Below are 15,526 nucleotides of genomic sequence, written 5' to 3'. Positions count from 1 at the left end.
TACTTTATATGTTCTAAAAGTTTTGTGACATTTTGTTGCAACAAAATTCTTTCGTACTTCTTTGTTGCAACAATATTGGTCTTGACATGCATATTGGTCTTGACATGCATAAATATGTTTAGTAAATTTTTCGTACTTCCCTGTGCATATTATGATTTGTTCTCAAAACAATTTTCTTGTTTGTTACTGATATTCTTTTTTGGTACTGATTTTTAACCAGCAATAGTGAAAGCTTTTTGGAGGCTCTTAGGCTATATTTTCGGAGTTTTGGGGTCCCGAACACTCACACTGAAAAAATATTTTCGAGTGGAGCGAAAGCCTTCTGAGATACTCTTGGAAGATATTAAGTCGACATTCAAATTAATTTAGTCTCGACATTTATTTTTTGTTTGGAGACATTTTACTTTTTGTAAGTGGCACAAAACTTTTGGCATTAATAGTTGAATTTATGTTGTTTACTCAACTCATATATGGTTTCAACACTATCAAAGTTGTACAAATCATTAAATGAGATGATACGAGGAATCCATCAAAGTTGTACAAAACATTAAATGTTTACAACAACTCACTTGCAAAATTAGACTGTAACATTTCTTAAAATGTTCACAAAGAACATAATTTACTAAAACCAATGCAACCGAATATGCTTCAATGTTGTGAAAAGTTATCAACATTAAGAACCACCATGATTTACTAAAACATTTTTAAATATGTTTACAACAAATGTAAAAAGATAATACCAACCAAAAAAATGTATGTAACCAGGTTAGTCTAGAACATTTACAAAAAAGTTCACAACAACTCACTTGCAAAACTAGACTATAACATTTCTTAAAATGTTCACAATAAAACATAATTTACTGAAACCAATGCAAAATATGTAAACGAATATGCCTCGACGATGTGAACAATTTTCAACATTAAGACCCACCATGAAATACTAAAACATTTTTTAATATGTTCACAACAAATGTAAAAAGACCAATACCAACCCAAGAAATGCATCCAACCACGTAAGTATAAAACATATTATGTTTTGTAACTGACAAAACGCTTTTGGTAATAACACTACTATTTATGTTGTTTGCTCATCTATTTTTTGTTATCAAGACTCTCAAATTAGGGCTAACACACTAAATTAAATGGTTCGAGCAAATAAGTTTAGGTTTTTGTCACTATAGAAGTTGTCTAGAACATTAAATAAGATGTTATGCGTAAATATGTGTAGAAGTTGTACATAACATTCCACAAATTTATATTTCATCTGAAAGTTATTTTCAAAATACATGTTCATCATATACAACCCATATTGAATCAATTTCGACAAATATTTAATTGTTCTAAGCAAATTATAAATTATTCTCTTGTGTCAGTTTGTGGTTAACCAAATAAACCCTTTCTCAGAACAATTTCATATTTGCTGAAAAAACCATCCAACATCTTTTTACATTGTGCATACAACAATGTAATCTTAACAAAATAACTATAACATAATTACTTTTGTTCACAAAAAAATCACAACTTCCACAAACTACCTAGCCAACCTCCATTGAATCACATTATCTTCCAGGACCTCAATCTCCTTATCATGGGACTTTCTTTTGCCCTTGTTCACAGTAGAAGTACCCTGGCTCAGAACATCTAACAATATGTCAGAACCACAATTATATTTTTCCTCGACAGTGTAATAGTTTTACAAAACAAATATTATATACTGAAAGCAATGCGAAATATGCAACCCAAAATTGACTTTTGTCAGAAAACACGTAAAATTCTAAACAAATAAAAAAAATATTCAGAATAAATAAAAATGACAGCGTACATTTTTAAATATGCAAACAAAATATGATATGTGTTGAAAAAAATTATTCCACCAAACAACTCATCATGCAAGGATGTAACATTATTTTAAATGTTTTCAACAAAAATAAATTTATTCAGACCAATCATAAATATGCAAACAATTAAGACTCAGTGTTGTGAAAAATTAACAATCTTAAGTCAACCATTTCATTCTGAAACATATGAAAATGTTCACAATCCATCGAAATTTTACGACAACCATTCAAAATATGCAAACATACTTTTATCAGTGCTTAAAAATGCTTTCCACTTTAAACTCATCATGCAAAACTAGACTACAACATGTTATAAAATGTTCAAAATAGTTCATAATCTAGTGAAAACAACAAAAGGTATGCAACCTAATAAACATAGATGCTGTGAAAAGTTTCTATAATTATGAAATACTATTTTTTTTTACAAATGTTCAAAACAAATATAAAAGAACTATTACTAACGAAATACTAAGACATTTTTACAAATGTTCAAAACCAATCATGAAATACTAAAATATTTTTTACAGTTTTTTTTACAAATACTACTTACTGAAAAATTAACAACCATAAGTTCAACCATTAATTTAATTCTAGAGCATATCGAAAAATGTTCGCAACACATCGAAACATACTATAATCGAACATATCAAGCATATCTAGAACATATCGAAAAATGTCCAATATAACTATGGACAATCAAAGGCTCAATAAAAAAAACAAGCATATAAACATCGAAATTGAAGATCAGGACATGTTTATATCCATCTCCAGCTTTCAAACATTCAAGAAACAAATATCTCAAATTAGAAACCAAATATGTGTAAAATATCAAACATATCATCAAAACCAAGGTTTCCCCCCAACAAAACACTAAATTTCTTTAACAAAATCACCTTTAAACGAAAAACCCTAATTGGTATCATTTTACCTAAATTTCTCAAGAGCCACCACGTTTAGTGTTTTTCCGGTGATAATTTTCTTTGAACCAAAACTCCTTTAAAGATGTCGTTTTACCTTTAGATTTTGTTTTAACACCCTTAACTGAAGCTATAAAATATTTGGAGATGGAGATGAAAAGTTGAGAAATCTAGAGAGAGAAGTTGAAGATGATGTAGAGAGAAGAAGAGATGGTTTCCAGGTAAGAAAGAAAGTGAATGAAGAAAGAGAAAGTTTTGGGTTATTTAACACCATGTCTGACTTGAGGGGAGTGGACCGGTTTGGACGGTAATCTTAACTGGGATAGGTTGGACTGTTTTTGTTTAAGGAGGGTTATTAGTGTATTTTCTCAAAGTGGGTTTTTTTTCAATTAATTTTTAAGATTGGGCCCATTTCCTATTTCCAACCCAATTTTGGGCTTTATAATTACCGGCCCGTTATTCTTACCATAGCAAATCAATGAATCATGAAAAAAAAGGTAAAGTAAAAAAGTGAAAGAAGTTATGAATATAAATTTTGGAAAAGAGAAAACAAGAAGGTAAGAAACAAAAACAATAATTATTATAAAAAGAATGAAAGTTGCGCCATCTCTCTCTGTCATCTGTAGATTTTTTGTGATATGAAAACCCAACCGTGAATGATGAGTCCAGTTGACGCGTAAGTCAAAATTCAGACCCATCTGCCCATATCATTCATCATCTTCTTCAAATCTAAGAGCATCTCCAAACTTATCCAAGAATGTTTTACCGGTATATCCCCCTCTCTCTTCTTCATCATTTCAATCTTTCCTTTCCAATTAATTCATTCATGTTTCTAGTACTAACTAATTTCTCTGTTATCTTTGAGTTTACATACTTGGGTTTCATCTCTAATGACCCAAAATTGAGACCTAGTTTAGTTCTCCATAATAAATCATCTCTTTATTACTCCTACTAGTATTGCTTATGATGTAATTTTTTGGGGGATTTCTGAGATGGGTCTTCTGTTTTACTTTCTTACTCACTGATAATTATGATTGCTGATTTGAGTTTGTAAGTGGTTAACTTTTCCAGTTAGTGTGATTCTGGATCTGATTCTTTTTTGGTGTTTGTACTGTGTAATTATCATTGCTTTCTGTAGTAAAATGGAGGATTCTGCATAGTGGGTTATGTTATTTTAGTTAGTTTCAGATTGTTTGATGTGATCTTTTGGTTTCTGTGGTAACTCTGAGGGATTTTATCAAGTGGGTTCTTAGTTGAAGAGATTTTGCTTAAGGTTGTTGAGGGGTTTTGTGAATGAGTTCTCTATTCTACTACTTAGTATTAGACTATTTCAAGGTGGTGATAGTAATAATAATAGTTCGAGTTCCTTATGCCCCTTTTGCTATTTAGGTTTTGATTTCATTTTTTTTTTCGTATAATTAGTCAGGTGTTTACATGCCATCGTGTTCTAGTTGCGATAAACTTTTATTCCTTCGCCCGTTTGTGGATAGGGCAGAATCAGGATGAAAAACTTAACTTGTAAGGTTATTTGTTTATGAACCTAGATTAGTGCATATAGATCTTAAAGCCATGAAATAATGCATTCGAGCACGTTCTAATGTCATATATGAATAACATCTATCATGCTATGCAGGGACGGACTAGTAGTAGTTCGCTTTAGAGAGCTACATAGGTTCAATTTTCAAGTTTATACGGATTAGTCCGAGTCATTTCATATATTAGAGTAACTTCCATGAACAAGTTCCCCTCTGTAGAATTCCTCGTTCTTACTTAGGTAGAAAACATAATATTATGTTCCTTAAGTTGTTTATCGTCTGGATATGGGCTACTCGACTTTTGTTCCTATTACTCAGAAAGGTTTTCATGAATCCGGATATCCTTAGTTCATGTCAAAAAAAAAACTTACTACCTGACTCCTCATAAATTGTTTTCATTTCCCATTATTTTCTCGTATGATACCTTGCCAAATCTTGCTTGAAGCTTAAAGACCATCTTTTGTTGAACCTATCTTACCTTTCATTAGAGTATTGCTCCTCATTTCTATTTATACACTACTGATATCTAAGTTTTAAACCTTAGAAAGAAGAGAATTGTTTTGATGATTTTTGCTTTCTGTCAGGAATCAACAATAATTTTCGGTTGTCGAGTATAAAACATTTCGAACAAATTCTTCAATGTATTCAAGCTTCCTAAGCCTGAGATTCTATTTATCTTGCAGTAAAATGTACTAAATAATGCGGAAATAATGGCAGCCGCAGAAGCAAGGGCTGCTTGGCAGCGAACAGCTAACCGTTGCATGGTTCAAGAAGATGCAAAGAGAGCACCAAAATTAGCTTACTGTTCATCATCTTCATCGTCGAAACCTCATGTTGATTCAAAACAGGACGATGCATCAAATGGCTCAGATCATTCCCCTGCTTGTTTTATGCATGTTAACTGGAATTCCTCAAATTCCAATCCTTCACTGGACCCGAAATGGTGGCTCCATCTACAGCCTAACTACGGGAACGAAAAGGAATTCAACCATGACCAGTTAAATGCCTTGGAAGCTGAGCTGGAGTTGTTAAGAACCGAGGAAGTGAGCTTGAAAAATGTTGGAGATCCACCCATAAATGAAGACAATAAAACCTATACAGGCATCAAGAAAAATACCGGGCTTTCGTTAGATCCGAGCTGGAGGGTATCTAGAACTTGCTTGAAAAATGACCCGGATCTTAAAATTGGAGGATTGAAGGCTGTAACTCGGAATGACAAACAAACACCTCTTAAGCATAAGGATCCAAAGGAGTACTGGTCCAAAGATGACGATTTGATGGACTTGGACCCAATCGACGAGTTATTATCTAAAGAAACTTTTGACTTGGAATCTCATTGGGTGGGAAGTGAGAAGACTGAACCATGGTGGCGAAAAGTGGATAAAGATGAATTGGCTTCTTTGGTTGCGCAAAAGTCACTAGATCATATTGAAAACTGTGACCTTCCTCCTCCCCGAAGCACAAAAATAAGGAGAGGTTTATTTTGTTGTCTTGATAAATTGGACCAAGGTGATGTTCTTTCCTCATCTTCGGATCCGAAGCCCAGAAATGATGTGCGAAGTGGCAGTCCCACTTCTGGTTTTGCAGAAAAAGGGCAATCACTCTATGGTTTAGACAAACCATTCAGGTATCTCTTTCTTTACTATATTATTTTCCGTTTGGTGTCCCACTTTGTCGTTTTGAGTTGTCTTCGATTGAAGGAAGAAGTTTATATAGACGTCCTCGTTTTCTTTGAAACGGTAAGTTCAAAACGTGGTCTTGTCAGTGGAGTGGAGAGACCCACATTACATGTTACTGCCCACCAAAGTGGGTTTCTCATAGACCTTTACCAGGATAGACTATGGGTATTGTGGCGATGTAGGTTAAATTTTGGAAAGTTTACGTGTAGCCGTGGAAAATAAGTAAGACCTTGACTGCGGAAGGTTGAAGAAGAAGCAGAAGAACAATCTTGTTCGATCTGAGTAGTTGAATAATTTTTACATATATTGATAATCATGTTTGTCGAATGCTAAGTAGTAAAAAGGAAATTATAGAGTAATTTTTTTCAATCGATGTTGAATAAGTTTAAGTTTCCTCTGTTTACCTACTTTCTTCCGTGCTTATTAAAGTTAATTCATTTCAGTTATAGTAGCACGAAAAGTAGCAACACCTTCAGCAAGGATTCGACGGAAAGCCGACAGTCTTTTGAGAGTGAACCAAGCAAGGCCCAGATTTTGGTAGCGCTCCGTCATTCACAAACACGGGCCAGAGAAGCTGAGGAAGTGGCCCAACAAGCTTACACCGAGAAACAACACATCCTCAAACTCTTCTTCAAACAAGCTTCACATCTCTTTGCATACAAGCAATGGCTACAAATGCTTCAGGTAGAAACCATTTGCCTTCAGCTCAAGAACAAAGACCATTTCCCTTCGGTCCTGCCATGGATGCCAAACAGCGGAAAGCAAGAAAAGCAGGGTAAGCAAAAGCCAAAGAAGAGGAAACGGCCAGCAAGATACAATATTGGTAAGTATGCTTTTGCTTTCGCAGTTGGATTGGGTTTAGTTGGCGCAGGATTGCTACTCGGATGGACAATGGGGTGGTTGCTACCAATGTTTTAGACTGGTATGGGCTTGTGAAACACCGTTTTTTTTTATCTTGCTGGCACGGGATTTCATGGGGTTTTGATCTCAAATCTCAATCAACTAGACATCCCCTTTTCTAGTATGAAGTCTGAAAATGCCGATAGTGTTTATGTAAAGTTTTTAACTTGGACGATTTAGATTCGGGAAGTTTGTTGTAAATTAAGGTTTTCTAAGTTTGTATTTTCATGTACAAATGTAAATGGGTGTATATTTGGGGAGTTGTTAGATACTGGTAAACTGAGAGATCTCTCTTCACTCTCTTCTGTTGTTGTGACTTGTGGGTATGTTTTATTATGCTTGATTTACTTTATTTATGGTCGATGTTAACCAACTACTTACTCTGAAAGCTTTGAACTGTTTGAGAGAGAGAACAATGTGTATGAACTAAACGTTAGTATAAAAATTCACTCTCTCATTAGATGATCGCGACCTACATCTCGGAATGAACACCATTTTGGCTCCATAAACACCATTTTGGCTCCATATAAAATTCACAGCTATTGTATCTATCGTTTTGAGAAATTCATTCACATTTATAGAGTGATATAAGGTCTTAGTTTCATACTATTTCTGTCCTTGAGTAACTAAAATTGTATTCTTTTTTTTTGTTGCAACTTCAAAATTTCCTTTTCTTTTTTTTTTTTGTTGAAAACTGCAACTTCAAATACTTTGATAATAAACAAGACCTGAGAATCCTACCATCTAGGTTGTTTGAATTGCATGACTCAAATATTAACTTGTCTAACTAGTAGGCTGAACTAGTAGACTGAATTGGTGAATAATATAGTAATTCTAATTCGAGTACGGCTAATATCTGGCCAGGTCATATGACTAGACAAGATTTAGAAAACAAATCTCTCTAAATCTTGCTCGGCCACATACATTCGCCAGAATCTGTCAGGCCGCAGCGAAGGTCATTTTCCTTTCCAAAAGTTGTAAGGCGGTGTAAAATGGGTGTAAGTAGGCGTGAGAATTTTGTCCATGAGCTCAAACCCATTCACGGGCACCCTAGCCCAATGAGGACCATGGACACCCGCACCTATCTCGGGCACAACCCGCCAAGTTTTGGTGGGCGAGCATGGGTTACCCGTGCACCCGCCCACGCTCGCACCCACTAAACGTCACCCAATTGATAACCAACCAAATTACATCAAATTTTTGGTTCAATGAAGCCCAACAGTCCATGTTGCTAGGTCTAGTTGAGATGGTAAACAATATGTTAAGGGCAATCACACGAACGCAATGCATTGCTTTGCATTGACGCAAGAGAATTCCTAATAGGTTACCGAAGTAGTGTTTGGCTTTGAGAGAACAAGGAGTGGGATAAGTTTATATTATATCTCATGAGAACTCTTCATTAATTTTCAATGTGAGATTAAATTTCTAAAAGAAACAACACAAATAACGTCTAGTTTTAATCTCACATTGTCTCTTTAGAATTAGGAAAGATGTTTGGAGACTTTATAAAGGAGAGGAAGAAGTGAGTTTTTCAAGTCATGAGTTTACCTGCTACCCGCCCGCCCATACTCGAATTACCCTAGCTTTTTAATGAGCTTGGGCGGGTAATGTGCAAGTCGTATTTCGAAATTGCCCGTCCGGTCAACCCGCTTATCCTAATAGTCATTCAAGTTTAGTACCCGTCCGGTCCGGTCCGACCCGATGCTTCAAGTGCTCATGGACCCCGTACCCGCCCAATTTCTTGGTGCAAGAAAAACAATAGACGGGAGAAAAAGTAGTATGGAGAATCTGAGATTTCTTTTTGTGCAAGACAGGGAAGAAAAATATAAGTTAAAATAAGGTTTCCTACTTTCTTCAAAAAAAAACGCCCAAATTTATTTCTTCTGCACCTTCATCACTGCTCCCATGTCGGTAAGTCATTCTGATCACCATACACAAAAAACCCTAGTTTCTACTTAGTATATCGAAATTGATTTTCTAGGTTACCAATCAAATAAAGAACTTGTTTTGATTCTGTGTTCTCTTTCTAAATATAGATCTTTGAGTACAATGGAAGTGCCCTAGTTGCTATGGTGGGTAAGAACTGTTTCGCCATTGCTAGTGATCGTCGTTTAGGTGTTCAACTTCAAACTGTAGCTACTGATTTTCAGAGGATCTTCAAAATCCATGATAAACTATATGTTGGTTTATCAGGATTAGCAACTGATGCTCAAACTCTGTAAAAATTTCTCTCTGATCTTTAATTTTAGTTTATTGATTTTGGGCTTTGGGTTGATGTGTGAATATTTTGTTTAATTTGTAGATATCAGAGGCTTGTTTTTCGTCACAAATTATATCAGCTTCGAGAAGAGAGAGATATGAAGCCTCAAACTTTTGCTAGTTTGGTTTCAGCTATTCTATATGAGAAAAGGTCTGTTTTTTAATTCATAATGTGAACTAAATTAGGGTTTAATTTTATTGTTTTTATGTCTCTTTAGCTCATTTCAGAACACTTTTGCTTAACTAGGAATTATGATCAAAATATGAAATTTAGAAGAATAAGATGAACCTATTTTGTTCAACATAGATTGGAACTTCTTTACTTGTAAGTTGTTACTATCAATTTTCTCAAAATCGTTTGAGTTCTGAAGTGAACGAGCGGGGCAATCATGTGGGTGTTTCATTAGAATTTTGGCTAGAAACTATTGAAGGAGCAAATAGTGGGGGAATTTGTAGCTCATGGCAAGGATTGGGTCTGTTTTAATTTTGGGTTTGAAACTAGGAATCGTACAAAATTTCGAAATGCATTCATCAAAATCTTATCAGGTGTTACTCCTTGATGGTAATATTCTTATAGACCGTGTAAAACCATCTTTTCATTTGCAAAATAATTATTTACTTTTGTTTCTATATAGCTTGATGAGTTTCAAAATTGATCTGTTTTCCAATATAAAAGTTGCATAGGTTTCTAATATAACCTGTGCTACTTTGCTTATATAGAATCTCTTCTTCTTTCGGCAATGAAGGTTGTACAAATGCAATAAGTTTTTATGCTTTTGTAGGTTTGGTCCATACTTTACTCAACCTGTTATTGCTGGTTTAGGAGACGATGATAAGCCCTTTATCTGCACAATGGATTCAATTGGTGCCAAGTATGTCAATCCTTTATATTTTCATGTCTAATATATTATTATTTTTTTTGGAAATCTAATATCATAGTTTTAACCTAGAATGTTTATTATAGCATTTGTTCTCTAGATTGTAACCACTACTAATTTGTATTTGTTCTGTCATCTGTATCAGTTTTTTTTTACAAATTGGTGAACTTAAGAAGTCTTTATTTTTTCTTTCCGAACACCATGATACGGTAACATATTCTATGTGGATATCTTAGAAAAAACGTATGTTATGTGGATAAAATAGTTTATCATATTAATTAAGATACTGAATAGTTCAACAAAAGAAAAAAAGTAAGATACGGAAGAACTTGAAGAGAGGAGAAGGTTGCTTATTATGTTGTTATTAAAAGTAAAATACAGGTGATACACAGTGGAAAAATCGGTAATAAGGAGAACTATGGTAACGTATTCTATGTGGTTCAATACAAACTTTATGATAGATAGATCTTTACTTGCTAATTGTCATCTTTCTATTTCACACGCAAAATATTGAATTTTGTCCTATCCCTACATGCATATATTGGTCGGTTTTTGAGTAGATGGAAAGTAAAGCAAACACCGTGTTAATGATTGTTATCTGTGAAAGAGCAAGCGGTAGACTCAACTTACCAAGATTTTGGAACGCAATGATACATTCCATGTTAACCTTTAGCGTTTACGTTTTAGCTCCAGACTCTGTAGCAAGCTTTCTATTATTTTCCTCTTTGCAATTAATCCAAAGTTTCATAAGTAGCAAGGGGTAGAGACTTTTTAATCATATTTGTAGCCGTATTGTGAGAAAGCTGATGAAGAGAGGGCTGAGAATCGAATTCTTATTAGCATTGATGATATTAGTTAATATGGATATTTGAACTGCGCTTATAGACCATGTGCTTGGAATTTTGAGTAACTTACGAGTCACTCGAAACTCGGCTTTGACACCAAGTTGGTGAACTGTCGATAACCCTTTTTCATTTCTTTCTTCATTAATTTTGTTACTTCATCTTATTTTATGCGAGTGTACTATATTTAGATATACACATGAGAAAATTGAGAACTTTAATTGGATAAAAGATTTGTCGTATTGACGATTAGGATCTGCTTGGTTTCAATCTCATAAGTATGTCGGACAAGCAAGTATCTGCACTGTTTAAGAAATCGTTTTTCCACCTCAATGCAGTTTTCTTTGACAATGCCATGCAGGGCCTTGAGCCGGTAAAGAGGCGTAGCTCCAATTTCATATATTTTAATGTAGTAATAGTATATATTCTATTCATAGTATATTTTACTGAATTTGTTCCATTAATAGTATCTTGCAATCTCATACATAAGCGACATTTGGGAAGGTCGCTCATGTATTATATCTATGTTTAGGATGAAATATCATGTAGTGGAGAAGCATGAACAGCACTTGAGTTTTTTTTTTCGTTAATATCTGTTTTATTTATTGAAAGAAGCCAAGATGGTTAACCAGGCAAAGAAGAGAGAAATTTATGACTAACCTCTCTTAATCACATGGACTCGCTAATTTAAAAAGTAAAATCACACTTACACCTTTCTCTTCTTCATTGTGTTTGATTAGCTTGTTTTTGACGTCTTTCCTATACACAGGGAGCTGGCCAAAGATTTTGTCGTAGCAGGAACAGCCTCCGAGTCTCTATATGGTGCATGTGAATCCATGTACAAGCCTGACATGGTACTTTCTGAAAACTTACTATATAGAAAATACTTATTTAATGGGTAAAAGATAATCAGGTTTAAGCTATCTACCCAATAGAAACCCCAAGAAATGGGCCATTACTTCCACGTCCTGTTGAATCCTTAATGTCGTCAAGCAACATGTACTTGAAAATTCATTTTCTTGTTCTTCCGACATCAATCAGTAGAATTTCAATTTGCAATTATTCATATTTATCTTGTTTCTGTCACACAGGAACCAGAAGAATTATTCGAAACAATCTCACAAGCATTGCAGGCATCAGTAGATCGTGATTGTTTGAGTGGTTGGGGAGGACATGTCCTTCTTGTGTGAGTACTCATACTCTTTACTGTTTCCCACCAGAGGGACCTCCACTTTTCTGCCTTAACTGTTTTTGTCGCCATACGATTTGAAAAAAGTAAAGGGAGGAACCTTTGTCACGACTGTTCTTTACAGCGTTACAAATGTTGTTACGAGCTGAAGGTTATATGTTGGAATCATAATTCCACGTGCTGTTACCATTCCATTTTACTGTTATTTAGACGATTCCATAGGTTTCTGAATAGAACACCACTTGCACAAGTCGTTAATTTCTTCTTCTAATATCGGTTAATGAAGATTTTCTGTTACCTGGCGTGTCAAAATGCAGAACTCCAACTGAAGTGAGGGAATCGGTCGTGAAGGGGAGAATGGACTGATCTTTCTGACTTTGCAGCATTCCTATATACTTCAACCTTCTTCGCTTGACAGCAATTCGAGAAACAGTTATTATCAGCACCCTTTACCGTTTGATTGTTTGTACCAACACAAGAACATATTTAGGTTTATTCTAGTTTGATTCAGATAAAGGATGCTTGATTTTAATCCACCTAAAAGAGATACCGTTGGACTGTTATGATTCGTTACAAGTATTAATATTAATACGAGTAATACGAGTTCAAATCGGCCGATCCACCAAGTATTTCTTGCCAAACCCTAGATAGAGTTATAATAATAGCAATGAGCTCTCTCCATCCATTTCACCTCTAGCTCTCTTAAACTCTCATTTCTCTCTACATCTCGTCTGAGCTCTCTCTCTGTGTCCCAAACAATTTGGGTTTTCATCCATCATCAGGATCCTTCAGTTTGTGTTTCAAATTTTAAGTTTTTTTTTAATATTTCAAGGTAATCTATTGGAAGTTGTATAATAAAACACTATTCGGCAACCAGAGTATGGGGGGTTACATATGCTCATCTGGATGAAGCATCCCACGAGCCGAGATGAGAATGGATATGAATAGTTAAAACACATTTGCAGTTTTTGTATAATGCATATTCATCTGTGGGAGGAGTTTGGTGATTGATGCTATAAATTAGGGCTGGGAAAAAGAATCCGAGAACCCAAAACTCAGCATGTGTCCATTAGAGACGATGGGTAATCTTTTTTGTTGAAATTAGCCCATGGATACTTGAAACTCGCATGTTCAGCCCGACCGACAATAAACGGTCGGCATCGAGTTTTGAATTACTACTCGACTTCCCGTCTGATCCGTTAATATTTGTCTGACATAACCCGGTTAATAATGTTCTCCTTTCACCCGGTAATATATTATGTATATGTTTGTGTATATAATATATATATCATTTATTAATTTTGTTTTTGCCATGAATGGATAATCTTAGCAACATTATTTAATCATGGGAGTCATCACTAATGCTCTAGTTAGAGTGTCTGTGCTGTCACTATTAAACCCTAAACAATGACCTTACATCAATAGTGTCATATCAGCTAAAGAAACTTTTTAATTAAGATCACTGTGTGAATATAAACATAACTTTTCTTGATTTTGTATTACAATTTGAATTAGTTGTCACAAGGACTCGTGAAGGACTCAATGTTCATGTAGGTAAAACCAACATCCATCTAACTGTCAACAATTATTGGTTGGAGTGGTAAGAGGTATAATCTTCCACTTTAGAGGTCAAGGCCTCAAGGGTTCGAGACATCCATTTAACTTGACATGTTGCTCCCTCCTTAAGCCCAAACGAAATCTTGGCGTTCGCCCGCACGCGGGGGAGCTAACTCTCCCACACATTAATTGCCTTTATCTAAATTCACACATTTATAGTGAATGGTTGCCTAGTTTCTGTATGGTATAATTTTCTTGATGCATTCTTTTATATGTATCTTATTCACCATTTCTAGTTTCTATAATGTAGTCTTCCTATGCAATGTATACCTTTGGGGGAGAGAGGAAAATTGATGACAATGATTAAGAGGAATTAGATTGAGAAATTGGAGCAAACCAGAAAAAAAAATTCCACCATTTGATTCATCATTCTTATATATGTTCAGAAAGAAGGGGCTGAGATTATTTCTTATAGTGACATGGGGACCAAAATTGTTACCTTTTACCTTTAATTTTGTTCTTAGTCTTTATGAGTGATAAGATAAAAATACCTTTTTTCATCTTGTGAAATTGTCACTCAATTTTAGCATGGGAAATTCAATCGGAAATCGTAATCACATTAAAAGGAATTGTAAAAAGACAAGGGACAAGAAGCCAAATGTGTGATAGTTATATGAAAATTTTAGTGGCTAATATGTGGTTTAATGAAAATCTTATGTGAACAAATAATTATAGGGATAATTTTGTTGACTAACCTATTTTATTAATAGTTTTGTAATTCTAATTTTTATGTTGAAAGATTGTAATTCCAATTTAGTCCCACATCAGCCATCACCAATAGATGGTTATTTTTTCAAACTACATCAAGGTCATATTTGGGGTGCATGAGTGTGAAAGGAATGAAATGTGATTCTTGGAATCACACTCCAATTTAGGGGTGGGAATTTCTCCTAAAGCGGAAATAGCAACCCAAGGAAGGAGAATCCTATTCTTGGATCACACTCCAATTTAGTATTTGTTTTAATATTTATGGACAAAATTAGTTTTAATAGAATATTAAAATCATCTTAAATATAATATTACAACTAAAAAAATGTGAAACCTAGGATTTCAACAACCACCATAGCAGCTATCTCTCTCGCTCGCTTAAAGGTAATTTTCTCTAATTTCTTTCATTCTTTCTCGTGCTCTATTCATTCTAATTGATTTCATACCGTTTAAAAAAAATGTTTAGCCGAGAGCTTTAGTATGGGAAGATGAAATTAATCTCTATAGATTTAATTTCTTTTATCTCTCGGCATAATGGGGTTTCGATGAGCTGATGGAGCGAAAAGAGAGAGAAAGAGCTTTGTATTTTGTTCACCCTAATTTGATGGATTTTGATGCCGAGAGTTATCCTACGTCTATCATCAAAATCATTAAACGGTAGCAGAAAGTTCTGTTCATGTCAAAATAGAATTTTATTTTAGACAAAATGTTTACTAAGACCTTTATTTAGTCTAAATAAAATTTTAAATAGTATTTAAAATGGTGTATATCGTTACTAATTCATATGTAAGAATTTTAAATAGTACTTAAAATATATAACAAAGTTGATGTGTAATTTTGTAGTTTAATAAACTGATATAACAATACTTTTGCAAAAATTTACATTCTTATTCTTGTACGAACTAAACACCAAGTTAGGAATCGATCAGCAATCGAGTTCATATTCTTGGTCAAACCAAACATTAAACTAAGATAATCTGATTTCCTGGAATCACGTTACGGGAAAGTGACTTCCAGAATTCACATTCTATTCCTGCAAGCCAAACATGGCCTAAGATTTTTCTCAAAAATTAATACTCATTGTGCTTAGAAAGGAAAAAAGAAAGCTCAAAAACAGTAAGCTTTTATGGAAACATTAAAATTTGAACCTTGGGCTCTGTATTG

The 15,526-nt window shown here is 34.3% G+C and overlaps 2 protein-coding genes across 3 annotated transcripts; both read left to right on the top strand.

Annotated features, from left to right (window-relative positions):
* Positions 1-3,219: 3,219 nt before the first annotated feature.
* Positions 3,220-7,257, top strand: LOC147534667 (uncharacterized). 2 transcript variants are annotated; one of them, XM_086647397.1, is made up of 3 exons: positions 3,220-3,523; positions 4,974-5,917; positions 6,413-7,257. In XM_086647397.1, the coding sequence occupies exons 2-3, from the start codon at positions 5,001-5,003 to the stop codon at positions 6,885-6,887; spliced, it is 1,392 nt and encodes a 463-aa protein (XP_086503523.1). In that variant the 5' UTR covers positions 3,220-3,523; positions 4,974-5,000; the 3' UTR covers positions 6,888-7,257. The 2 variants fall into 2 exon arrangements, 1 of the variants encoding a protein (XP_086503523.1); XR_015227528.1 differs by having other exon boundaries at positions 3,246-3,523; positions 4,974-6,254; positions 6,307-7,257.
* Positions 7,258-8,487: 1,230 nt separating this feature from the next.
* Positions 8,488-12,663, top strand: LOC147534666 (proteasome subunit beta type-3). Its single transcript, XM_086648298.1, has 7 exons — positions 8,488-8,780; positions 8,906-9,087; positions 9,172-9,279; positions 9,911-10,000; positions 11,618-11,702; positions 11,940-12,034; positions 12,355-12,663. Exons 1-7 carry the CDS (start codon positions 8,775-8,777, stop codon positions 12,401-12,403), a joined length of 615 nt encoding a protein of 204 aa, XP_086504424.1. The 5' UTR covers positions 8,488-8,774; the 3' UTR covers positions 12,404-12,663.
* The last annotated feature ends 2,863 nt before the right edge of the window (positions 12,664-15,526 follow it).

The sequence above is a fragment of the Eschscholzia californica genome, unplaced genomic scaffold, assembly GCF_041429995.1.
Source record: "Eschscholzia californica isolate CP2 unplaced genomic scaffold, dmEscCali1.0.p SCAF_6, whole genome shotgun sequence".
Taxonomy (NCBI): domain Eukaryota; kingdom Viridiplantae; phylum Streptophyta; class Magnoliopsida; order Ranunculales; family Papaveraceae; genus Eschscholzia; species Eschscholzia californica.
Note: the sequence above shows the minus strand (reverse complement) of the source record. Positions and strands in the feature narration are given on the sequence as shown.

Excerpts from the sequence above, each read along its gene's own strand:
- LOC147534667 (XM_086647397.1), top strand. The coding sequence starts at position 5,001 with ATGGCAGCCGCAGAAGCAAGGGCTGCTTGGCAGCGAACAGCTAACCGT. Across the intron at positions 5,918-6,412 it reads GGTTTAGACAAACCATTCAG|TTATAGTAGCACGAAAAGTA; the intron begins GTATCTCTTTCT and ends AATTCATTTCAG.
- LOC147534666 (XM_086648298.1), top strand. Across the intron at positions 9,280-9,910 it reads GCTATTCTATATGAGAAAAG|GTTTGGTCCATACTTTACTC; the intron begins GTCTGTTTTTTA and ends ATGCTTTTGTAG. Across the intron at positions 12,035-12,354 it reads GGAGGACATGTCCTTCTTGT|AACTCCAACTGAAGTGAGGG; the intron begins GTGAGTACTCAT and ends GTCAAAATGCAG.